At 46.7% G+C, this 25,673-nt stretch overlaps 3 protein-coding genes and 1 pseudogene across 3 annotated transcripts; 2 read left to right on the forward strand and 2 right to left on the reverse strand.

The window, feature by feature from the left end:
- Nucleotides 1–251: 251 nt before the first annotated feature.
- On the forward strand, nt 252–4,602 carry LOC119329116 (WPP domain-interacting tail-anchored protein 1-like). Its single transcript, XM_037602115.1, has 6 exons — nt 252–382; nt 568–632; nt 1,512–2,024; nt 2,087–3,246; nt 3,358–3,525; nt 4,189–4,602. The coding sequence occupies exons 3-6, from the start codon at nt 1,529–1,531 to the stop codon at nt 4,405–4,407; spliced, it is 2,043 nt and encodes a 680-aa protein (XP_037458012.1). The 5' UTR covers nt 252–382; nt 568–632; nt 1,512–1,528; the 3' UTR covers nt 4,408–4,602.
- Nucleotides 4,603–4,631: 29 nt separating this feature from the next.
- On the reverse strand, nt 4,632–6,292 carry LOC119329118 (annotated as a pseudogene).
- Nucleotides 6,293–9,230: 2,938 nt separating this feature from the next.
- LOC119327437 (gluconokinase-like) lies at nt 9,231–10,400 on the forward strand. The gene is made up of 4 exons (XM_037600546.1): nt 9,231–9,368; nt 9,476–9,518; nt 9,608–9,687; nt 9,805–10,400. Exons 1-4 carry the CDS (start codon nt 9,329–9,331, stop codon nt 10,233–10,235), a joined length of 594 nt encoding a protein of 197 aa, XP_037456443.1. The 5' UTR covers nt 9,231–9,328; the 3' UTR covers nt 10,236–10,400.
- Nucleotides 10,401–14,468: 4,068 nt separating this feature from the next.
- Nucleotides 14,469–17,965, reverse strand: LOC119329734 (protein MODIFYING WALL LIGNIN-1-like). Its single transcript, XM_037602809.1, has 3 exons — nt 17,652–17,965; nt 16,052–16,257; nt 14,469–15,106 (listed from the first exon to the last, which is right to left on the reverse strand). Exons 1-3 carry the CDS (start codon nt 17,745–17,747, stop codon nt 14,788–14,790), a joined length of 621 nt encoding a protein of 206 aa, XP_037458706.1. The 5' UTR covers nt 17,748–17,965; the 3' UTR covers nt 14,469–14,787.
- Between the last annotated feature and the right edge of the window lie 7,708 nt (nt 17,966–25,673).

Below are 25,673 nucleotides of genomic sequence, written 5' to 3' on the forward strand. Positions count from 1 at the left end.
GTTTCAAGTAAAGATTAGTCTCTCCCTCCATACTAGTTTGTTCCCCTTTAACTAGTGTTTCAAGTAATGATTATTTTTTCTTCTTCTTTTTTGACAACTTTCTTCTTTTCTTCTAAATATATATAAAGGCTGCCTGGAGAACATTTTTCTTCACGGTGTAAAGGCCGAGAGCTATGTTCATCTCAAGTGGCCCTTCAACCGTGGGGCCACAAAACGGATGGATCGTTGATTCCCATCACAGCAGAAAAGCTGTGATTTTTCCTCTGTCCGTCGACTGGCCTAGACAGCTACTGCATCTCGCTTTTTCTTCCCTCTCTGTCCATCTCGCGCGGCGACGGCGGCGGCGGCCAGATCGTGGAGCTCCGGCGACGGCAGGACGCAGGTAAGTGCGCCCGCCCTCGGCCCATTTCCCCCGCTCCCCTTCCTTCTCCCGCCTCCGCTCCGACGGCGGCTTAGGGCGCGGCGCGCGGGCTGGGCGATGCCCGGGGCCGCTGAGCACGAGGCTCTTCTCTGATTGCACAAGCTTGGGACTGATCTATCCCTTTCCCTCGTTGTGATTGGTTGCAGCGGCCGAGCAGCTCAGCAGGAGCAAGCAGCACAAGCCGTGTGAATTTTCCCCCCTTCAGCCTGAGGTATACAAACTCTAGTTTCCACCTGCAGTGATTGTGCTTGTATCTGTGTGCTGTTTGTCTGTTCGGGAGCGGTACGACGATCAAATTTAGTTCAATTTTCGAAATGATTATTGTTCATATTCATATTAGATTGCACGGGCACCCTGTCCTCGATCTAGTGATTAGCTCAATCCCACCGACCTCGGGGATTTCCCGGTGTGCCGGCACACCATCTAGATCTGCACTCCGTTGGCGCAGAGCCAATCCCATAATACATATTGCTAGCTACCTGTGGTAGCTGATTCCTGTGGGTTCAGTAGCCCTCTTGGATTGGTACCTGAACATTTATGAGCTTATATCCTTAACACATTTTACTACTACTTAGTTTTGACCTTGTGACAGGCCCTTATCCCATTTTATTATTTTCCGCAAACTCAAGGCGGGCCTGTGTCTGCAAAATTGATACTATTTTCTACTCCCTCCATCCCATAATATAAGAGCGTTTTTTACACTAGTGCGCTCTAATATTATGGGACGGAGGGAGTATAATTTAGTTGAATTTGAAGAAATTTGGCATTTGGTATGCCCATACATGTCCGAGTTGTCTGTCCAGTCAGCTGTCCTGTCATGCCATCATGAAAAATGGATCTAGCTTTTCAGTTTGTGGAAAATAATAAAATGGAGTAAAGTAGTCACAGTGTCACAACTAAGGGGTAAAAAGTGGAATTTACTCATAAGCTAGATACATTGGTGTGCTCTGGTTTTTGTTGCTCATCTGGTTCCCTTCCATGTTTGTCTATTTTAATCTTCTATACTACTTTGTCTATTTTAATCTTCTGTACTACCTATTGCTTGTATCTCATATCAGTATCTTGTTTTTTATGCGGTTTTCATGTGTAGGTTGCACACAAGGAATTATGAGTGCTGAGAACACTATAAATGATATTCTTGCCCAAGAAAATGCCCTGTCTCCGGGAGATAGGATGAATGCAGTAGGAACCAACATGGAAAGTCTTACAAGGGTAGAACTCGACCTTGCATTTGCCTCTGAGAAGTTGCTAAATTTGGAGATGCTGGTGATGGAAATAGCTCGCCGAGCTACTGATTTTGAGCCTCTTACCTTGGAAAGTGGATCTGTTTCTTCTGAGACTGCTGAGGATGCCTTCGAGTTGGACACCTTGTATGGTATTCTTGATGCAGAAGTCCAAGAGTTAGATGACATGATCAGTTCTCTTCAGATTGATGCTAAAAATGTTGAGGACAAGGTTTATGACGAAGAATCTGGTGGCAAGGTTAAAGCTAAGCTGGATGCTGCTATGGCTTCTTTGAAACAGATGCAGGATCTAATTGCTGATATCAGAAAGGAGTCTGCAAAGTTCGAGAAACCCATTGAGTTTTCCAGCGACAAAGCAGGTAAATGCTCACTTATCCCTATTATGCATCAACTGGATCCCTTTCTAACCGCTCTTGTACAGGAATTGCTGAACATGGCGTGTGTGAAAATGGTCATGTGTCATCCGTCACTAGCATGCATACAGAAGATGAACGAAGAAATGTTCTGCAGATGTTAGAGCAATCGATAGCAAGTGAGCTAGATCTTGAAAAGAAGCTCTCTGATTCAAGATATGCTGTAGAAGAACTTAAAATGAAGCTTCGTCTCCAAACACAAGAAACATCTTTTCTAGAGGAATTAACAGAAACAAATTCGGGGAGATTGTTTGAAGCAGAAAATGCTTCTGAGATACTCCTGGGGACTTCCAGGGAACTTATAAATGAACTTAATACCATACAGGTCCATTTAACTGCATCAAGATCTAGAGAAGATGATCTCAATTCGAAGTTAGAACGCAGCTTGATGGAACTGTCTTCTCTGAAATTAAACCAAGAGAAGATGCAAGAAGAGAGTAAAAAGGTTGAAACTGAAGAAGCTGTGCAGAATGAGGCACGATCAAACCCTGAATTGTTATCCTTGCAGCATCAGGTTGAAGAGCTAGAAAAACATTTCAGGGAATCTAATTCACAGTTGTTGTTGGAAAATGTATCAGCAGAAGTAAGTCAGGAAAAAGAGAATGTGATGCTCACTGAGCTAAGCACACTGGAAAGTATCATTAAGAATCTCAAAGCTGATGTCCTAAGAGCTGAAAACAGAGCACAAAATGCTGAAGTAAGGTGCATGCAGTTAACAAAAGATAATGTAGAGCTCAGTGGGGAGTTAAGCTCTCTTAAAAGCCAGGGTTCGGATAAGGCCAGTCTTTTGGAGAGGGAATTGTCGGAGTCAAATGCCCAGCTGGAGCATGCAAAGGCATCAGTTGCTGCCTTTGCTGAACAGCAGGGTATGCTGAAATCTACAGTATCTGACATGGAACATATGATTGAAGATTTGAAAGGAAAGGTTTCAAAATCTGAAACCAGAGCCCTAAATGCTGAATCAAAGTGCGCATTATTAGCAGACACCAATTTAGAACTTAGTGAAGAGCTATCGTTTCTGAGAGCTCGAGTTGAAGGCCTAGAGAGCTCGTTACAGGAAGCTAACCATGTGAAAGTATCAACCATCAAGGACATTGGTCTCAGAACTAAAGTTATCACTGAATTGGTCACGAAACTTGCAATGGAAAGAGAACGACTTCATCTCCAGGTATATGCATGATTGCATACACACCATTAATGTTTACCTTTATAAACTCTTCTTTTTACCTCCCATTCCTGTATGTTCATATGCTGGTTTGGCTCTTCGTGGTGGTTGCAGATTTCTATGTTAACAAAGAAGAACAGGATATTGACTCACAGGTGCAAAGGAACTAGTGTTAAGGATGGCACAAAGCTGTACAAAAATGCTACTGGTAAAGATGCTGAACTTCAGTTCACTACATCGGCCGAGGAAATAGTTTCAGATTCTTCATCAGCACAAAATGTGGTGAGATTTCTCTCTAATTTATTCACCCCTCTTCTTTGAAGTAAAGTGCATGAGCATCCACATCCCATTGCATATAATGAGGTGCTACAGCAGACATACTCCAGCCCCTATAGACGCTACTAAGGCCGCGTTCGTCAGTCCTCCGCGGAGCGGAGCACGCAGAGCAGGCCTTAACCAACTCTGCAAATTGTGGCCTTAATCAACTGGATTGCCGCTCCGCTCCGGCGTGGAGCCGCGGAGCGGAGGGAATCCGAACACGGCCTAAGTTGACAGGAAAACTTCAAATTTGACATTTATAATAGAATTCATATAACTAAGCATCAGCAGCCAAGTTTAGCTTTGTTGCCAGTCTGCCCTTAGCGCGGATGCGTGCAGTTCTCCTCTCCTTTAGCCTCTCATTAGCATCATGGGGTGCGGATGCTCTGAAGTTAGTGCGGTGCGCGATTGGCTCTGGCAGAACTTGGGCTAGGCAAATATTTTATTAAGCCCCAGCCATTTTCCTAGCAAAATATTCGCACTTACACAGCGCTGACATTTTGCCGAACATGCAGCGTTACCTGCACACCTTGATCTTATTTTGCTAAGCTGTCCATGCATACCCGCATCGCGTAACAGAGATTGTTCTATTCTTGTAAATGTGTATCCATGATATGTTGTACTCAGGCGGAGAAAGCTTCAGACCTTATCGATGGCAAGGTGGAAGCGGAGGGAAGCACCGGAGAGGAGGATGATGATTCCACCGACGAGGGCGCGCTGCGGACCATAAAGCCGTCGGCGGCGCTCAGCTGGAAGTACGTCGCCAGGGCGCTACTCGCCGTGGTGGCCGCTGTCGTCGTGTGCCACCTGCTGCTTGAAAACGGCTGGGAAGGGCGCACGGCCTGACGTTTCCTTTGATTTGGCCTGAATAATGCGCAGTTTTGTGCTGGACTGAATCGGCGCTGAATGTATACTCTGATGCTCTCATCCGGCCTGAGTGAGACCTCTGGGACACCTCCTACTCAAGGAAAATGGCGGGCTGATCTTGAGTGGGAATTTTGTATTACTAATATATCGGTTTTGTTAACCTCCTTGTGATTATGTTTGGTGTACTGCAGCAACATTCGAAGAAGAGTATTTCAGCCTAACTGTGCTAGTCTTCATTGATTCTATTTCTGGGCTTGACACTGAGCTCCCTGATGAAGCGGACGAGCCGCTCCAGCTCGGACGACGACGACCCCGCCTCCGCGACGTCGAGCCTCAGCTGCCGCCGCCCTGATCTCGCCGGACGCCATGGCCTCCCTCACCGTGCTCTCCACGACGCCCCTGTCGCAGACGTCCTTCATGTCCAGCCCCACACGGCTCCCACGAACCGGCTGTTGGTCTGCTGGTCGGCGAAGAAGGGCCAGCACACCATGGGCACGCCCTCGGCGGCGCACTCCAGAGTCGAGTTCCAGCCGGCGTGCGTCAGGAAGCAGCCCACCGCCCGGTGCCGGAGCACGTCCCGCTGAGGCGCCCACTCCACGACGCGCGCCCTGTCGCCGCCTCCTGCCGCTGCCGCGACGGCTTCCCGGAGCAGCAGCCCAGGGCTGGCCAGGCGGACCAGGTCCGGCCGGAGCACCCAGAGGAAGGCGTGCCCGGTGGCCGCGAGGCCGGCGAGGAACTCGGTGAACTGCCCGTGCGTGATCACCGCGAGGCTCCCCAGGCTCACGTACACGACGGACCGGTCCCCCTGGCCGTCCAGCCACGCCATGCACCCCTCGTCCTCCTGACAGAGGCTTGTGTTTGAGCTTGCGGCGGACCTCGACGAGCTGGCGGCGTGCAGCGGGCCTACGGCGAAGACGTCGGTGGCTGCGCGCGACGCGACGTGGGCCAGCGCCGGCCGCTCCATGGACGCGGCGGTGTTGAGCAGGAGCACGCGTGCCGCCTTGCAGCTACGAGCGATCGCCTCGGCGACCTTGAGCACCATCGGGTCCGAGCCGCCTGCTCGGCGCAGTGGAGCTCGCGGGGAAGGTCTCGCCGCCGGAGGAATCCCTCCATCCCGGGGACGCCGCGGACTGGGTCGTCTGCCGGGAAGGCGGTCTCCCCGAGCTCGTCGAGCCGGGGCGTGCAGAGCAGCGCCAGGTAGCTGTACGCGCTGTGCGCGGCGAAGGCGAGCGCCGGGACGCCGAGCTCCTCGGCGGCTTGGACGGCGAACGGCATGGTGCCGTCGGCGACGACGCACGTCACCGGAGCGCCAGAAGATAGAAGTGACGAGAGTAGCAGGGCGCGGTAGGCGGGGCGGCTTGTGTCGCACATGGACGCCATGAGGTCCAGGAAGCAGTAGGGGAGGCCGTCGGGGACGGAGAGCACGCGCATCGGGCGCGGCGGCGGGGGCGGGGGCGCGCGGGCGAGGCGGCGGAGGGTGTGGTCGGTGTGGAGGAAGGTGACACGGACGCCGGCGTCGACGAGGGCGGCGGCGAGGTGGAGCATGGGGTTGATGTGCCCCTGCCGCGGCCAGGGGAAGACGAGGACGTGCGCCGCCGCGGCGTCCATGGCTTCACCTCACCGGGGCAAACGTACGTCCAAGGTCCAACGCGCGCGCGTGCAAATCCAAATCCAATGTCGATCGGCTCCGTGTTTGCTCGGCCCATTTGAAGTGCTGACTCAGTGTCTTGATCAGCTCGGCGGCTGAGGAGAGATCGATCGGGGAATGCTGCCAAGTCCAGGTGGTGCTGCACGGCACGCCATTGACAATTTTACATCACTTCCACATGCGCCCGAAGAAGCACACCGTAATCTTACGCTCCTCCCATCAAATCAGCGACAATTAATATGAATCGGGGAGTAAATATCATTGTACTCCTTGTACGACCATGTCACATGAGTAAATTGCAGAAAACCACCAGTTTGAGAGCTAGGTTAGCAGAAATCACCACGTTACAATTTCTTGGCAAAAAACACCAACTCTCTCATAAACAATTTGCGAATACCATTGATCGGCGGCTCGGGCACCGATAAGTGGATTTATGATAGGTGGGGCCCGGTTTTTGCCGACGTGGCGCTGTCAGCTGGTCTGACAGCCGTTAGACGCCGTTAGACGACGCCGTTCGTTCTGTTTCCTCTTATCCCCCGTTTCCCCCGTCTTCTTCCCCCGTTTCCCCCGTCTTCTCCCCTGTTCTCGGTCGTGCGGCGCACCGTCCCCGCCCCCCATCGCAGCCATGAGTCCGGCGAAGTCGAGCGATGCTGGCAGCGGCGCCCAGCCGTCCACTGGCGAGATGTGCGGGAGCTCGAACCCTACGAAGGCGACGACAGAAGAAGAGGAGGAGGAGGACCCGCAGTACTCGGTGGAATTCAGGGCGGCCAGATCTTTCGCCGCGGCGGTGAAGGCAAATCCAGTTGGAAGCCAGCACATTGCTTCAGCTTTCGGCGGCGTCTAGTGAGATCCCAGTCCCATTCCCCTCCCCAAACACATTCCCCTTCTGTTGCTAGGGTTAGGGTTAATGTAGTTCTAGGGTTTGTGTGTGTTATAGTTCTGTAATTAGAATGATATAGTTCTTTAATTAGATGCTTACAACTAGGGTTTCTGTAAATAAAAGGATATGAATTGTTGCACTCAAATGATGTTCTGCTCTGGTCTGCACTAGCTTGCTTCAGTTTTCCTTAAGTCCTCTGTCTCTTGTTGTCTTCATACATCAACCATAACTTGTGCAATGCATTCTCAAGGGTATTGGGCCAAGCAGGATCAATCCATTTAACTAGTCCACAGTCTCTACCTTCCTGAAACAAGGTAGTATTCAAAACCATATTAAAACCTTTCATCACAACCAAAGCTAAAGATATTATATTTCAGGAAGAAAGCACTGATGTTCTGCTCTCAATTATACAGTGATGTGCTGCTATTAGGAATAAACTAACCCATGCATCCACTGTACTTTAATCTAATTAACATTGTTGCCAGAGTAAAAAATGACTGCCTAAACACTCTCCTCAGAGTAAACAATGACTGACTCAACACTCTCCTAAGAGTAAACAATGACTGCCTCAACAGTCTCCCAACTTAACAATAAATAAACAATGGCCAAATCCTAACAATGATTGTGCTCTCACTCAACGCAACAGAGAAACCTCCTCCCAGTTAGAATTCCTTCAAAAGCAACGCGCCTCTCTGCTAACTTCCCGTGACCATGGCACAAAACCTGCATTTCATCTTCAGGGCCCTCGAAATCGAAGTCCTCAGTTGAAGCAGGGACCTGGGAGTGCAAAGAAATGCATAACATTTCATCAGCTAACACACAAGCTCCTTTGAGAAAAATATCCCCAAATCATAGAACAAACCCTAACCCTAACCCTAGGAAAATATCCCCAAATGCATACCTGCATTCTGCCGTCGTCAGAATCAGAGCTGATGTACTGCCTAGTGTGCTCGCTGCTATCGTCGATTTCACTACAGGACACCATGACGATGCGGCGGCGGCGAGCAAGAACAGAGCGAGAGCGAGAGCGTGCGAGAGCAAAGTGAGAGTGAGAGTGAGAGACAGAGGAGTGAATCACTTAAGTTCACGTGCGAGAGCGCCGTCTAATGGCGTCTAACGGCTGTCCGACCAGCCGACAACGCCACCTTGGCAAAAAACGGGCCCCACCTGTCATAAATCCACTTATCGGTGTCCAATCCGCCGATCAGTGGTATTTGCAAATTGTTTACAGGAGACTTGGTGTTTTTGCCAAGAAACTATAACATAGTGATTTCTGCTAACCTAGCCTTCAAACTGATGGTTTTTTGCAATTTACTCTACTTCACATGCTTCGATGTTCCGACACCATAGACACCAAGAGATGAAGTAGCAAAAAAGGGGAATATAAAGCGAGAAGTATACTACTCTGAACATTCCCAGAGATTCTTTTGGAGGCAGAGCTCCATGAAGGCCTCCAAATGCAAAGTTCAAAATTTGTGAAAAATTTATTTGTTTACATGCCAAAAAAATTCTAGAAAAAATTACAGAGTTAGATGGAGGCATTGTTCACAAGTGTGTAAATTTTCAGGACGAGATACGGTGAAAAATGAGTGTTGTGCGGAAAAGACAAATCCAGGGCTTTTTAACGCATAATACCATTTATCCTCCTAGACCATGAATTTGTCTTTTTTTACCGGACGCATTTCAACGTATCTCATCCTGAAATTTTACACACATACACCTCACATCCCTTGTTTTTTTTTTTGAAATTACATCCCTTGTCTAATTGTACAAATGTTTTCAGATTTTTTTCGAATCTGAAATTTTGGAATTTTGATTTTTTCTTTTCTTTTCAAAACGCCATTCTCTGAACTTTGCAATAGATAAAATTTGACATGATAGATAGATACTCCAATCATGAGTGAGTAAATCTCAGAGCAGGGTTGTGGAGATGGACGTGCTGCTAATGCTGAAGCTGGATTATCTGAGAGCAGGAAAAAAATCAGTTATGAAATGCAGTAATTCTTCTTTATTCTTCTAATTGATTGCAATTAAACTCGGCTCAATCTTCCTTTTACTAAAAAAGATTGAGCCGAATAAAAATAGATCATGATATGATCATGAGACTTGACAAATCGAGATTCGTCTGTTCTATATATCTAGAATATATATATATATATATATATATATATATATATATATTAAGGTATAATACAATAAAGAAATACAAATAAAATAATAAAATAATAAAATATAGGCGGCAGCAGAGTCAATCCCGTGAGACGGAAAGGAGACGGTGTCGTCCTCGTCGCTCAATCATTGTGTGCCCCTCTTGGGTCTCGTCCTGCCGTCGCCGCAGAGGAAGACGGAGACACCGTCGGAGGAGGAGCGCCATGGCCGGCTCTGATCTCCTCCGCCCAGATCCAGCCACAGGTCAGTTCACTACTCTCTATCTCTTGAGGAAATTGCTTGGGGCAGAGCCGATCCGGTCGGCCTCCAGCTGCGAATTTCACTCCTTCAATCGCCGGTTGTGGTTGCAGGGCTGGCCATCGTGATCATGGGAGTCAGCGGCTGCGGCAAATCGTAAGATCTAATCTGATTTCAGCAATCATCCCCTCTTCTCTTACTGCTTGCTCCCTCTGCTCTGATGCGAATTCTCTATTCTGCCGCAGGACCGTGGCGGCGATGCTCGCCGACGCGCTGGGCTGCGGCTTCGTCGAGGCGGACGACTACCACTCCCACGCCAACAAAGGTACCACCAACCGACGTCTTTCAGCAATGGTGATGACTTGCAGTGCCACCTCTCAAGCTCTGAAACCAAACTCTGAACTTCTCCGCTCCTCCCATGTCCATGTCGAACAAAACACAGAGAAGATGAGCAGGGGCGTCCCGCTCACGGACGAGGACCGCCTCCCGTGGCTGGAGTCGCTGCGCGACGCCATCCGGGAGCGCCTAGGCCGCGGCGAGGACGTCGCCGTCAGCTGCTCGGCGCTGCGGCTCAAGTACAGGGAGGTTCTCCGGCAGGGGGACATCAGTTACAAGCCTGGGAGCTATGAGACCTGCAGAGTCAAGTTCGTGTGTCTAGAGGCGTCGGCGGAGGTGATCGCCGGGAGGGTCGAGCGCAGGGCGGCGGAAGGGGGCCACTTCATGCCGGCGAGCCTGGTGCGGAGCCAGCTCGACCTGCTGGAGATCGACGCGGCCGAGGGGATCACCGTCGTCGACGCCACGGTGCCCGCCCACGCCATCGTCCAAGCCACCGTCGCCCAGTTCAGGGACGAGCTGGCATCCATGGCGTGCTGAGAAATTCAGTTGAATCCAGCTGCTCTGTTTCTTATTTCTGAATCCAGTTTCATGGCTGTACAAGTTATACAAGTTTTAAAGGCTCTCCAAACACCGGAAATTGCTTTTGGAGACGGAGCTCCGTGGAGGCCTCCAAATGCAAAATTCAAAATTGATATTTTTATATTTGAAAAAATTCTCAAAAAATTACAGAGATAGTTGAAGGCATAGAGCACAAGTGTGTACATTTTTAGAACGAAATACACTGAAATGAGGGCTGCGCAAAAAGAGAAAGAAAATAATCTGGGTCCTCTGTATATTTTTATATTTTTTCTAATTCATGAGTGATTTTGTATGAGACCACATATTTAGTGTTAAAGCACATCATGTACACCAAGATTTATACATCAGGTGGATGTATTAAGATGTTTTTTTTTCGAAAAAGAAAATAACCTGGGTCCTCTGCACCGATTGGTGCGCACCTCGTAAAACAGAGGACAGTCATGGTGGTTTTAGTGTCCAATAGCCTATCTGTGTAATACTTCCAATGGTAGAATATGACGTGTAATAAAGCATAAATAAGTTTGTTTAGTAGTTAATTAATTTGGTAGTCTTTTAGTTGGATAAGTTATGATTGGGGAGGACTATTAGAATGTCGTCATAACTAGCTCTCACATGCCAGGTCAAAAAAAAAAAACTAGCTCTCACATGTTTAAGTTTGGCAAATCCCTCTTATTGTAGATAAGTCTTGGATGTCAAGGTAACTAAACTGCATATTTTAAGAAGTCTACTAAACCGCTGCTCCTAGAGGGTCGTAAACTCGCTTCACTAAACCCTACATCACTATATACTATAGGTTGAGTTCATATGGTTTCAATTTCATGGTTTGCTAGAAACAATCCACTTAAGGTTGCTCATATCTTGATGCCACATGTGCTGCATCAATTGTTCGAGTCTGATGTTTGGTGAAGCAATGATGATGTCCTCGCTCCACACAAAGTTGTCACTAGCTGGCCTCCTATAAATAACTAGCTTATTGCCCATGTAGAGAGATCACATTTAGTTGGTAGGGAAATGGGAGGAGAATGACAAAGTGTGGGACGAGGGCGCTGAATGACACTGACGATCACATAGCATGATATAGCAGCGGAATGGGATGTATTGGAAATTTGTTTGGAGGGCACACACAAAATCATAGTCCGCCAGTGAACATTGGAACTAGCAAACAGTGAGCAATTGGCGGCTCTTATTACTTCCCAGTCAAACACATCACATATTTTACGTGACATGTTAGGGTTAGGCAACCCCGTGGTGGCCGCTGTCGTTGTGCGCCTCCTGCTGCTTGGAAATGGCTGGGAGGGGCGTACGGCTTGATGTTTCCTATGATTTCGCCGCGTTTGTGTTTGCGGAATAATGCGCAGTTTTGGGTGCTGTATATGTTCACGTCTCTTCGTTTCAAGCCAGCTCGACCTGCTTGAGATCAACGCGGCGGAGGGGATCACCTTCGTCGACGCCACGGTGCCCGCCCACGCCATCGTCCAAGCCACCGTCGCCCAGTTCAGGGACGAGCTGGCCTCGACGGCGTGCTGACAACCCAGAGTTTCTGCTGGTTCTTGTTTCTGAATCCAGCTTCATTTCGTCAGTGTACCGGACTGGACAGACAATAATCAATCCACATACAACTTGTAAAAGAGGCTTGCAGACAAGCAATATACTCCCTCCGGTCCTTTTTACTATGCAGATTAGATTTGGGTCAAGTCAAACTTTACAAAGTTTGACCAAATATATATTAAGAAATATCAATATCTACCATACCAAATATATATTCTATGAAACTACATTTCGTAATTAATCTAACAAAATTGATTTGGCATCGTAAATGTTAATACTTTTTTCTATAAATTCGGTCAAAGTAAAGACGTTTTCACTTCAGACAAAACTTATATGCAGACTAAAAAGGACCGGAGGGAGTACTAGTATCATCAACCTTATGAAATTCATGCTGCAGCCAATTCATTCAAAAGTCCGAACGGATGAAGAAGTGCGGACAATGTATTTCAACAATACCTAGTTCATTCAAAAATAAAACATGCATAGTGATGAAATAGGCATGCCGCCACCATTCTCAAACAAAGAAAAAGAAAGACTGAACCTAGCCTTTCTTTTTTGACTGAACGTAGCTAATAACATTAATCGAACTGCTATTGTTCTAACCTGCAGGGCTATAGATATCAAACCAATGTTGCCAACATGGCGCTAATATGAAACCAATAATAGCAGAATGACATGAAAAGCTCAACATGATCATTAATGTTGAACGTGACATATCTGTGCATATCTCTTATCTCTAGTCATTTATATCTTAATTTGTAGAGATTTGGTAGGGTTAGTTGGTCGAAAACATTTCCTATATATATTGTAAACTACTCTGATTAATACAATTGAGTTGCATCCAATACCTTTCTACATGGTATCAGTTTTACCATCCGATCCTATTGCCCTAGGCCTTTAGGTGCAACCGATGGGAGACAGTAGCATGGGCTACATACAATCAGTTTGGATGGCGATCCAATAATAGGATAGGTTTTTAGGCATTGTGTCCTATTTTTGTTGGTTGTGGCTATTTGTTTACTTTTTGTTGTTGTTCTCATTTGCATACTTGAGATGTTATCTGTACTTTGATACTTTATTCTTTTACTAAACGGCTTGATGCAGAGCCCGGGGGAATCCTTCTTTCCGAAAAACATATGGGGGGGAGGCTGGATGAGTAGCACCCTGCCCCTTGGATGCAGGCTGATCTTGCTCAGTTCCTCTCTTGGTAGTTTGTGTGTGTATCATATTCCCATGTTTTTTGCTACAGGACAGTTATGGAGAAAATGAATAAAATTATGAGAAGATTCTTGTAGCAATATGGAAGCACTAAGAAGGTATCACACGGTCAAGTGGGATTTGAGGGGTGGAGAGCTCAATATCTTTAACATCAGTCTCTTGTGCAAGTGGTTTGGTATGTGAAGGAGCTTCCCTGCACGCCCCCCCTCATGCTTAATTTGTTTGCTCACCAACCTCTCGCGCTTTCGTCATTGCCGTCCAATGTGATGTGCCACTGTTGCAGTTGGTTACTCACCCAACCTACAAACTAACAGAATCTACCAAGGAACTCGGAAAAGAAATTGTTATGTTATGTTATTTATATTTTTTTGACGTGGCATGGCTCTTCAGCTTTCATACAAACTGCTAGGCAGAGCCGATTCAATCATGTACTCCTTTCGTCCCAAAATGTAAGACCATTTTTAACACTGTATTTGCTAATTCCACCTCCGCCTTCTCAAATCACGCCTACCTTGTGTGGCTGCAGGGGTGGCCATCGTCGTCATGGGAGTCAGCGGCTGCGGCAAATCGTAAGATTCATCCTCCCTGAAAAATCTTCCCTCCCTCATCCAATCCCTGATGATTGCTTCCCCCCTCTCAAGAACACGGCACGCTTCCGGGAGCAGCGGCTGCAAACAAGCAAACAAGCAGCTTGAGCTCTGTGTAAGAAGGATAGAGAGGGAATTGGTTGAATTGTTGTTGTATTGCTTGAGCCTCATGAGCGTATATATAAAAGTACATGGCCATCTTGAAGTACAAGGCAAGATAGAATAAATCCCATGCTTCCTAAATAACCATGATACTCAACACTCTGCTCTTGTCATCTTATCAGAGAGACTATGGCAATGACACTTGTTCTGAAAGGACATTTTTTCTATGCGAGAATCCCCCAGGACCGTCACGGCACGGGATGCTCGTGGAGGCGCAGGCAAACAAAGGTGCAAAATTCAGAACAAAAAGAGTCTGCCTTTCGGCCCAGCTCTGAAGCTTCTTTACTTGAAAAACAAACTATAAACTTCCTTGCTGTTTCCCTCTCCATGGCAAAAAATAACAAAGGTGCAGCGCCATCAGGGAGCCGACGGCGGTGGAAGGGGGCCACTTCATGCCGGCAAGCCTAGTACAGAGTGCGCTCGACCTCCTGGAGATCAAGGTGGCCGAGGAGATCACCATGGTCGACGCCACGGTTCCCGCCAACGCCATCGTCCATCACCCAGTTCAGGGACGAGCTGGCATCAATGGCAAGCCACCATCACCCAGTTTAGGGACGAGCTGGCATCAATGGCGTGCTGATCCCCGAGCATTCAGTTGAATCCAGTTTCATTGCTACATCATTTGTACTGGACAGATGATCCCATCCATCACGTACAGCTTGTAAAGAGACTTGCAGACAAGCAAGACACCATCAACCTCAACATTACCCAGTTCATTCAAATTTAAACACCCATGGGGATGAAACAGGCATGCCGCCACCCTTCTCAAATCTCAAATCTCAAACAAACAAAAAGAGAAGACTGAACCTAGCTAATAATAACGGTAACCAAACTGCTGCTATTGTTCTAACCTGCAGGGCTATACAAACCAAACTCGCCAACATAGCTTCCATACGGGCTAAGCTTAGGTACGACTGCGAGATCACTTGAACTGCTGCCGGTTGCAAGTACCCTCATGGACGGCCCTCGAAACGGATGCTTAGGTACGGCTGCGATCATGGGAACTGCTGCCGGTTGTAGGTGTCCTCATGGACGAACACCGGCTCGCTGCTCTGCTGCGGGATCACGGGCTGGCCCATGGAGATGCCCTGGTTCTGCTGCGGCCCCCAGCTCGGCGGGCCTTTCGACGATGTCAGGGCGACGTAGTAGACTATGGCCAGGGCCACGCTCGCGAGGGAGAGCACCGCCCCTCCGGAGAAGACCCCCGGCTTGACCACGTAGCAGAAGCTGCCGAAGTACATGTTCTCCTGGCCCCTCTGGTCGTTCAGTGCGGCTCCGGTCAGCAGGAGAAGGAACGCGATTATGAAGGTCACCCTGCGGAATGCAACAATCCCCAGGATGATGTTATGATAAAATAGTTGATCGAGTCCTTATAACAACGAGGAGTTTGCACGCTGATGAAATGTAGTACTTCCTCTGTTCACTTTTATAAGACATTTTAGACAATTTAGGGAGCGTTCGGAGTCCCTCGGCTCCCAGACTCGGCTCACGGAGCCGGCGGAGTTGTAGGCTAAAATACTGGAGCTGGAATGGAGGTGCTCCAAAAATCCTCTAACTCCACGGATCTGGTGGATATCCGAACAGGGCCTTAGACAGTGCCCAAAACAGTTCAAAGTTGGCTGTCCAAAACGTCTTATAAAAACGAACGGAGGGAGTAGCATTTAAGTTGTTTTTAAGCAGCACATAGTAGCAAAGGTGAATGCTAAAATGTTCAGAGCAAAATGCAGAATGGCTGACAACGTTACGTCAGACCTATCCAAAAAGTTATTTCCATACGTCATCGTATGAACCATTTCTGATCCTTCCAAAAATACAACAAGCATCAGCATAAAAGCAATGTGCAAACACTTAGGAGTAAATGTAGTATCAGTTTTCATAAAGGGTGAAGATCTAGAGGATCAAACATGCAGACTTTCTAATGAACGTATTCCAAATATGAATGAAATAAAGGAATAGAAAAATGAGACTCAAAAACTCATGATAAAAATAATCAACATGAACAGAGCAACTAGGCTGGAAAGAAGGATCAAAATGACAGTTTTTTTTTTTTTTACTTTACCACTGGTTTCAACAAAATGTATGTATGGCTTAGCGTGGGTTCAACATATTATAACAGTGTTCCTTATAACAGTTTCTTACATATCAAAATGAATTTTCTTATAACTGCTAAGCTGAATTTCAATGCTATGTTTAATTCTTAAAAATAAATCTGGGGGGAAGGAACAAAACAGAAGGTAAAGCTGTCGGGCAGAACATTACCAAGATACAATGAATGAGATCAGAGCCACACTCCAGTTAGTGTCCGAGGGGACTGGATGCCTCTTACAACAGATGCAACCAGCAACTGTATTTATAATAGCCTGTGCGACCATAAGGGCAACTGCAGACATCAACCCAAGGCCTAACGCGGGGCTTCTTGGGTATATGCATTCACCTGGAGAAGAGTCGGTTTGCACATCTGAAACCTGCATGAATAAAGCAGACCGTTATACTTGGGTCTTGGGCATAGTAGTAATGTGTCGCTTCAATAATTCTGTGTGAACCTATGACGTTGTTGCAACAAACTCTCTCTAGTTCACGCACAATGAATCGGTTGATTCTTAGTGCCAAATGTGCTCACTGCTCACTGTTTGCCGGTACAAATTCTCTTATTGTAAAGTAGCTTCAAGACAACAGAGTTTTATTGTGAATGCTGTTCAGAAGAACAAGGCAAATTGGCATCCTTGACACTTCAAATATAGGGCATCCTATATCTCTATGTGATAGACATGACTACATAGAATAGCACATGCTCAAGCCTCGAGAGGCATAAATCTGCCCTGTGAGCACAAGCAGTAGGATTTGCGTTATGAGTATCGATCAAATTTAAACCTGAAGCAAGTGATTCTTACTCATGTTTCCCCAATTGCCTCATTAAAAGTGAAAGATAAAAAGATTCAAATGTATCAAGCAGAGCGATCACAATGTACTACTATAAAAAAAAGTTCACAAACAATGTGATACTATATTTGGGAGGACCAGCCAAAGCTTGTGACAGACCATTATATCGATATGTACAGTCCCATATGCATCCATAACATAAACGGATAAACAGATTCCCAACTAGTACAATCAAGGGTTATATATATCGAGAACTTATCGATGCCAACAAAATAGATTGCCACAAATTGCGTTTACGCATCGCCGCACATAGCATACGTAACGTACTAGACAGATTGTAATGCATTGTGCATTTGTCGGTCAGCCCCATGGAAAGCGACAACTTGGACAAATCCTTACCGAATCAGCCAATCATAGTATTTTGGCTACGAGGGATCGCCCAATCAAATAAGCTAGTACAGTCAAGGGATAAACATACATATCAAGACCTTATCGATGACGACAGAATAGAGCGCCATGAATGTCGCAGCAGCAGTTAGTAGGCAGCTCCATGGAATGGAAACAAGCTGGGGCATCACCCAATCATGCTATCTTAGTTAGGAGGGAGGGATTGGGCCAACCAATTTAGGCCAAGCATCCATTCCATTACAGTACGCCTTCGTTAAGGGCGAATCAGTCGGTCCTTGCAGCAGCAGCACGCTTCACCTGGAAATCCCCAAGGCGCAAATGCACGGCGGGGTCGATCCCAAGCTCTGAGATCGATACTACTAGCATCACCACCGCAGCAACAGGTGGCTAAGCTCCGAGATCGATCTCCGGCCCTGTACCTGCCGGCGTTTCTTGTTCGTCGGTGGTGAGGTGGCGGGGGGGCGAGATCTAACTTAACCGCAGCAGCAAGCAAAGCGAAGCAAAGGGTGGCGGTTTCCTCCGGGGCGAGATTCGCTGGAAACTGACGGAGGGGAACGGGAGGGGTTTGTACCTTGACGCGGGTGCCCTCGGCGGCGAATCCGAGCGCGGCGGAGAGGACGCCGAGGAAGCCGACGAGCGCGCACACCACCACCGCCTTCCGCTCCATCCCCCTTCCCTAACCCTCCTACTCCTACACCAACCTCTCACCAACCTTCCTGCAAGCCACGCCCGCCGGATCTACCACCCCGGTCCGCCTCGGCTCAGCTCTCGTATCCACCAGCACTCACCTGCAGCAGCAAGCAAGCCAGCGAGCGAGCCAACTGCGGAGCAATTTCTTTTCGCACCCGCAGCGCCTTTTCTTGTTCCTTCTTCCTAGGTGCGGTTTGGCTTTTTATTTTATTTTATTTTATTTATTCTTTCGTTCGTTCTTTCTTTGCGCCTTTTTCTATCCCCGCCTCCTTTCCCTCGCGGCCCGCGCCGCGTCGCTTGCACGCGGGCCCACGCACGAGGCGGGACGGCGTGTCGGTGGGCGTGGCGTGGGGAGCGCGGGGTGCTTGTTCGAGGCGCGCAGGGCGGAGTGGGGTGGGGGGAGACGGTGGGGTCGGACCTGAGTCTGACTCTGACTCTGACTCATCCCGGCGCGCGGTCTATATACGGTGGACCGGTCGTGGTGGGGGCGAGGGGCCCCCTGGCAGCGGGAGGGTGCGCCGTGGACGCGGCGCGTGTAAAATGATGTACTAACTGACTCGGTGCGTGGCGGCGGTGGAGTCTCGCTCGCTCCCCCTTTCTCGTGCCGAGTTCAAACGTGGGGAATGGAATCCATGGACCAGACGAAAGAAGAAGAAGAAGAGAACAAAAGCCAGGAGAACAATGCCGTCTCTTTCTTTTTTTCTTTTATCTTTCTGAGCATATAAGATATCCTCGCTTTTCATCTGCAAGGAAATTGCCTTCCGTTCTTCCAAACTGCTTCCTCTATAGACAAGGACAGAGAAATATAGTAATATCTAAACCAACACTCTTAGGCCTCCTTTGGTTTGGACGATTTTTATAGGAATTTCATAGGATATGATTTTTGTAGGAAAAATTCCTTTAGATTCCTTTGGTTTGTAGGAATGGAATCCTATTCCTATGGAGAAATTCTTTCTATCCTTCACAATTCATAGGAAAATAAATATTAGCCTAGACTCAATGAAAAAAATCCTATGAAGTGAATCAAAAGACATCTTTTTTCCTATTCCTACTCATAAGATTTGAGATGCATGTCATCCCATTTCCTATGACTTTTCTATTTCTGTGATTTCCCTACCCTATGAACCAAAGGAGACCTTACATTTCTTTACAGAGGGAGTACGCGTTTCTTTCACGGGGTTAAAACGATATCTTTTTTAAAGCGCGCAAAGTCATGGGGGAGAGAGAGGATCCTTCATGTAGTAGAGTTGGTGTACGGCGTCACCAAAACAAGCCAAGCCCCTTTCAACCTACAGGTCTCCTCAGCTTATGCCTGGATGAGGTTCACCGTAACTCGGCGATACATCTCCAGCAGCTCGGAATGCAAGAGCCATCGGCATTGGGTTTCACACGTCCTTCTGCTAGAGGCGACCACCCAGCAGGGGGAGGGGCTGGGTAGGCGCGACGTGCGATAATGGCGCCGGACCGCACCCAGAAGCAGCGATCGCCATTTTACCTTTCACAAAATAACCCATTAGAAAACCGCTTGAAGCCGAGCAGGAATCGACCGGAGGCTTTCTGTCTTGGAGGATTTCATTCCACACGTGCCAACTGCACCAAAGATTCCAACTGTATGTTCAGGAAAACCAAAGATTCCAACTGCAAAGCAAGATGAAAATAGCTGGCAGATTCCAACGTCCCGCCATGGCTTGCCATAGTGCAACTGCCCGTGAGAACCTACAGTAGACGTGTAACGTCTCCTCTTTGTCCTCTTGCAAACTACCTAATCCTCCGTATGTTCTATCGATGGGAGGTTTCACAATCCACCCTCTCTTGCCCCCACACGCGAAGCTGCCCGTCTCCTCCCACGGGCGCAACCTCCATGGCCTCTGACGGGCTCCCATTTACACATTCCTCTCACCCCTACTCAGTGTTGTCGGTGCTGCTTCGGCTCCCTTCTTCCATTATTCAGCGTTCCCGCGGGGGCTATCTACCTCATGCTTGGTGCAGGAGGTGACACAGTTCATGCCATATAAGGGTCATGTCGGCCGACCCTCGTCTTTCCTTTTCAAACTTGTTGAGGAGTCCACCGCTACCCCCCTGCTCTCACACGGAGCTGATGTCATTGCCTTTTGTCATGTTGCCATCCTCCTCCGCAGCTAGGTATAGGACACGAAGATCAGGAAAACCAAAATAGGACAACCTGCTAACGGGAAGGTCCGTCATGGTCCTCATGGAAGAGAAAATATAGAGGATGTAGTTTAGGGAGTCTGATAAGGAAAGCACTGGAAGCCTCGAAAAGCTTTAGAGGGCCTCTAAAAACTTTAGGGAGTCTGATGTGGAGAGCGCTCAAAGCCTCTAAAACCTTTTAAGGAATCCACTATAGTTTCTCTAAGAAGGCAGTCGGTAGGCCATTAATCATAACTAGAGAAATCCCCCATAAAGATCATTATTGGATGAATATGGCATGTTTGGTCCAAAGAAGATCCATATAAATTTTGTAGAATTGTCCCTGGGAATTTTTCCAATATAGGAAGTTTGGTTTACAGGAATAAGTATCATAGGAACTTTTCATATGGTCTACATGTCATGCAATCCCATAGGACAATTTGTTTACATTGGGCATGACCTCATGCAAAGATTTCTTTGTTTCACTCACAACCATGACATATACCAAATCATTCACAAAAAAACTACATTTTCCGGTGGTGTGCTGATACGTGTTAAATACTTATAGTTTTAAAATTTTCATATTATTTCTTATTCTATTAGGCATTGTTTTATATTTCGTTGAACTTACCCATCAATAAACAGCTAGACGAACCAGTTTATGTCAATGTGTCTATGGGTACAAATAAAAAAATGTGTCTACGGTACGTGTATTTTCCATAATTCAAGAAAATAAGAGAGAAACATCAGGATATATTTTCTCACACTAGTAGAAAAAGAGTCAAATGTGAAGCACATTAGTGCCGGTTTGAATTTGAGCCGGCACTAATGTGTACATTAGTGCCGGTTACGACGGCTAGCCGGGCCGCTCTCATTAGTACCGGTTCGTGGCGAACCTTTAGCACCGGTTCGTGCCACGAACCGGTACTAAAGTGAGTGGTGGCAGGATGTTGTCAGTCCGGGGCCCCTCCAGCACCTTTAGTACCGGGTCGTATCACGAACCGATACTAAAGGTCGTCCTACATAGACCCTTCGTCCACCCGAGCTCGCTCTGTTCTTCCCCCTCTTCCTCTCAAGCTCATCACACATTTTGCCCAAGATTTGAAGGCCCCCATCCATTCAAATGTTCACAAAGGTTAGCAACTCTTTCCTTTCATCTCTCATTGCTAGATTAGCTCGTGCAATGCTTTATATAGTGATTGATTTTTGAGTTTAGTAATTTGGGAGGAATTACATATATGTGCTAGTATTTGATTTATATGCAATTTGAGGTCAAAAATAACACTTAGTTTTGTATATGTAGGTGTGGTTTACTTAGTACCTTCTAAATCTCCGTCGTAACCACCGTTGATCGCTCGCAACGTCCCGTCGCCGGCACCACCTTGTGGTGAGCCTCTTGTTCATGAAGTTTTATATAAAAAATGATGCTTGTGTGATTTGGATATATAGTTACTCATATAATTATCTTACCCATACGTTGTTTGTTATGCATAGTGCCATGGTTTTGATATCCATCCCCGTCGGCCCTCGTCCGGGTTATGATTCAGATGTGGTATATTCTTTTTTAAAACTATTCATTGCATTTCGTGTTTATGACAAATTATGCCCATCAAGTTGACATAAATATTTGTATGTAGGAGGTAGTTGAACCCGATATTCCAACCGACCCTATTGTCGAGAGGTTAAATTTAGTTGAAAGAGAAAACGAGGATTTGAAGGAAAAATTGAAAAGAATTGAGGGGGAGAAGATGGAATTGGAGTTGCATGTTGCCGATGTCATCGATGATCACAAGATTAAGATGGAGAAAATGCGCTTGAAGATTAGAAAGATTAGAAAATATGTCATTCATAGTGAGGCTTGGTATCATTATGCTGTTGAATCAATTGTTACCTTAGTTGCGATCTTGATCGCATTTGTTGTTGCATTTAAATTCTTTAGCTAGAGAGTTATTTGTTTGTTGCAATGAAGTGTTGTATGCTCTTTATGTATGAACTTTATGTATCGTATTAATTTGATGTTTTTGGTGCTATGTATTGAAGATGAGCCGGCAATGGATGTACGATGACCGATGCTCTCCCGAGTTCATTAATGGCGTGCGTACTTTTCTGCTTGCGGCTGAGGCAAACAAGCGAGCAGATGGTTTTATGCATTGTCCATGTGCTGGCTGTAAGAATGGTCGCAATTACTCTACGTCAAGAACCATTCATGTCCACCTGTTTGAGTCCGGTTTCATGCCCCAATATAATGTTTGGACCAAGCATGGAGAAAGAGCGGTTATGATAGAAGACAATGAAGAAGAAGAGGACGACGACAGCTATCCTGGCCATGGGTTCCCTAAATACGATGATACAACAATGAGGGAAGAAGATGAGCCGGTAATGCGGGAAGAAGCTGAGCCGGCAATGCGGGAAGAAGCTGAAGAAGAGGCATCGGATGAGCCCGTTGATGATCTAGGTCGGGCCATTGCCGATGCAAAGAGAAACTGCGCAAGTGATTTGGAGAAGAAGAAGTTGCAGCGCATGTTAGAGGATCACAAAAAATTGTTGTACCCGAATTGCGAAGGTGATAAGAAAAAGCTGGGCACCACACTGGAATTGCTGCAATGGAAGGCAGAGAATGATGTATCTGACAAGGGATTTGGAAAGTTGCTGATAATGATAAAGGATATGCTTCCAAAGGACAATGAATTGCCCGAGAGTATGTGCCAAGCAAAGAAGGCTATCTGCCCTCTAGGGTTAGAGGTGCAGAAGATACATGCATGCCCTAATGATTGCATCCTCTACCGCCGTGAGTACAAGGATTTGAACGCTTGCCCGGTATGCGGTGCATTGCGCTATAAGATCAGCCACGATGACCCTGGTGATGTCGAGGGCGAGCGCCCCAGGAAGAAGATTCCTGCCAAGGTGATGTGGTATGCTCCTATAATACCACGGTTGAAACATTTGTTCCAAAACAAACACTAGTAGAAAAAGGGCCTTTAGTCCCGGTTCATAAGGGCCTTTAGTCCCGGTTCTGGAACCGGGACTAAAGGGTCGGTACTAAAGCCTCCCCCTTTAGTCCCGGTTCTAACTGGAACCAGGACTAAAGGCCCTCCACATGGCCATTGCATGGAGGTCCACCTTTACTCCCGGTTGGCTAAAGGATATTTTATGATTTTTTTTGAATTTTTTTTGAATTTCAAATTTCTAAATTATTTTAACCTCTAATCTCTAATCACCCCTCATCACTGCTCAATTTAACCTTTAATCTCTAATCACCCCTCATCATTTCAAATCATCTAACTTCCCGAACGGTCACCCATCCTCTCACTACTCCAGCCTGAGCACGCTTAACTTCCGGGTTCTATTCTCCCTCATTTCCAAGTCTGCACTTGTTGTTTTCCCGACAATAGTAAGATGGCAATCGTATTAACCCTCAGGAATTTAGCTTGAGCATGAAGTCACACATTTCACTGTTTGAGTTTGAAACTATTGTTCTAAAAATCAATAATTATTTAGTAACACTAATATTTCTTGAATAAGTAGTTTGACTACAGTTTGACCACAGTTGACCAAAATTTAAAAAAATTGAAATAATTATTTAGTAACACTAATATTCTTGAATAATTATTTAGTAACACTAATACTTCTTGAATAAGTAGTTTGACCATAGTTTGACCAGATTTAACAAAAATTCAAAAAAAAACTGAAATTTGAGCATAACTTTTTTCCTTTTAGAATTTGAGGATTCTAAAAATTTGCAAACAGGCCGTAGGCAGTCTCCATCGGATGCGGATTTTCGTTCCAAATATTTTGATATATTATACGTTTTTTTCCGACATCGTATGCAAAAGTTATAGCCGTTTTACATTTTCCCTACATTTTTTGCAAAATATGTCCAAATTTAAGTTTTTAATTTTTCCTAACTAGTAGATGTAGTAACATAACTAACTCTCGAAGGATTTTTAATTTTGAAGTTTCTATCATTTTCTTTTGCTTTTTACAAAACTGAAAAGGCGATGCACCGGGGGGGGGGGTAGGATTTGAAAATTGCACCATTAGTACCGGTTCGTGGCACGAACCGGTACTAAAGGTCTCAACCCCATTAGTACCGGCACCCTTTAGTACCGGTTCATGCCACGAACCGGGACTAAAGGTCCCATTTGAACCGGGAGTAATGCCTGTATGGTGCCCTCGCCGCTTGAACCGGGACTAATGCTCACATTAGTCCCAGTTCGTAATGCAACCGGGATTAATGCTCTTTTCTGGCTGGACCAAAGCCCCTTTTTCTACTAGTGAGAGAGCATGCCAAGGCGATGCGATGGCACAGAGAAGACCGTAAGAAAGACGAAAAGTTGAGAGTACCCGCTGACGGGTCGCAGTGGAGAAAAATCGAAAGAAAGTACGGGAAGGAGTTTGCAGATGACGCAAGGAACGTATGGTTTGGTCTAAGCGCAGATGACATTAATCCTTTTGGGGAGCAGAGCAGCAACCATAGCACCTGGCCTGTGACTCTATGTTTGTATAATCTTCCTCCTTGGTCGTGCATGAAGCGGAAGTTCATTATGATGCCAGTGCTCATCCAAGGCCCTAAGCAACCCGGCAACGACATTGATGTGTACCTAAGGCCATTAGTTGAAGAACTCTTACAACTGTGGAATGGAACAGGTGTACGTGCGTGGGATGAGCACATGGGGGAAGAATTTGACCTAAAGGCGTTGCTGTTCGTGACCATCTGTAACGCCCTCGATGCGGCTATAGCTCCCACGTGTCGAGGCACGACTTAGAGACATAACCGCATTGAAAGCAATGTCGCAAGTTAGGCAATCTTCACAACATCCCATATAATATAAATAATAAAGGGGAGATACATAGTTGGCTTACACTCGCCACGTCAATCAAAGTACATAAATAGCATTACAATATTCAAACACTCATGGCCCGACTATGGCGCCAAAATAAAAGATAACCCAACATGCGACACGGTCCCGATCATCCCCAACTGGGCACCACTACTGATCATCAGGGAAAGACACGTAGTATCATTGAGAGTCCTCGTCGAACTCCCACTTGAGCTCAAGCGCGCCATCTGGAGCGGAATCATCAGACCCTGCATCTGGTTTGGAAGTAATCTGTGAGCCACAGGGACTCAGCAATCTCGCACCCTCGTGATCAAGACTATTTAAGCTTAATAGGAAAGGCAAGGTAAATATGTGAAGCTGCAGCAAGCGACTAGCATATATGGTGGCTATCCTGTTCGCAAAAGAGAGCGAGAAGAGGAGGCAAAGCGCGAACAAATAACTAGAGGGCAACCTGCGGCAAGCATTACTCCAACACCGTGTTCACTTCCCGGACTCCACCGAGAAGAGACCATCACGGTAACTCACACTGTTGATTCATTTTAATTAAGTTAAGGTTTAATTTATCTACAACCGAACATTAACAAATTCCCATCTGCCCATAACCACGGGCAAATGAAAGTTCAAATCCCTGCAGGGGAGTCCCAACTTAGCCCATGACAAGCTCTCACGGTCAACGAAGGAATAGACCTCCTCCCGAGACGTTCCGATCAGACTCGGTATCTCAGTTCTACAAGACACTTCGACAGGTTAAAACAAATCCAGCAACACCGCCCGAATGTGCCGACAAATCCCGATAGGAGCTGCACATATCTCTTTCTCAGGGCACACTCAGATTGTCCCAGGTACGGGTAGGCCAGCCCAGAGTTGCCCCTGGTGGTCACCGACAGCTGACAGGTGGACCAACACTCAAAGGA

This window comes from Triticum dicoccoides, chromosome 7A (assembly GCF_002162155.2).
Source record: "Triticum dicoccoides isolate Atlit2015 ecotype Zavitan chromosome 7A, WEW_v2.0, whole genome shotgun sequence".
NCBI lineage: Eukaryota > Viridiplantae > Streptophyta > Magnoliopsida > Poales > Poaceae > Triticum > Triticum dicoccoides.

What these genes read in the sequence shown, in the direction of transcription:
- LOC119329734 (XM_037602809.1), bottom strand. Translation starts at nt 17,747, where the DNA reads ATGGAGCGGAAGGCGGTGGTGGTGTGCGCGCTCGTCGGCTTCCTCGGC. An exon ending in CCGAGGGCACCCGCGTCAAG is followed by an intron (nt 16,258 to 17,651) that starts GTACAAACCCCT and finishes TTATTCATGCAG; the next exon opens with GTTTCAGATGTGCAAACCGA. An exon ending in ATCTCATTCATTGTATCTTG is followed by an intron (nt 15,107 to 16,051) that starts GTAATGTTCTGC and finishes TGCATTCCGCAG; the next exon opens with GGTGACCTTCATAATCGCGT.
- LOC119327437 (XM_037600546.1), top strand. Translation starts at nt 9,329, where the DNA reads ATGGCCGGCTCTGATCTCCTCCGCCCAGATCCAGCCACAG. An exon ending in CCGCCCAGATCCAGCCACAG is followed by an intron (nt 9,369 to 9,475) that starts GTCAGTTCACTA and finishes TTGTGGTTGCAG; the next exon opens with GGCTGGCCATCGTGATCATG. An exon ending in GTCAGCGGCTGCGGCAAATC is followed by an intron (nt 9,519 to 9,607) that starts GTAAGATCTAAT and finishes ATTCTGCCGCAG; the next exon opens with GACCGTGGCGGCGATGCTCG.
- LOC119329116 (XM_037602115.1), top strand. Translation starts at nt 1,529, where the DNA reads ATGAGTGCTGAGAACACTATAAATGATATTCTTGCCCAAGAAAATGCC. An exon ending in GAGAACGACTTCATCTCCAG is followed by an intron (nt 3,247 to 3,357) that starts GTATATGCATGA and finishes TGGTGGTTGCAG; the next exon opens with ATTTCTATGTTAACAAAGAA. An exon ending in CTTCATCAGCACAAAATGTG is followed by an intron (nt 3,526 to 4,188) that starts GTGAGATTTCTC and finishes TGTTGTACTCAG; the next exon opens with GCGGAGAAAGCTTCAGACCT.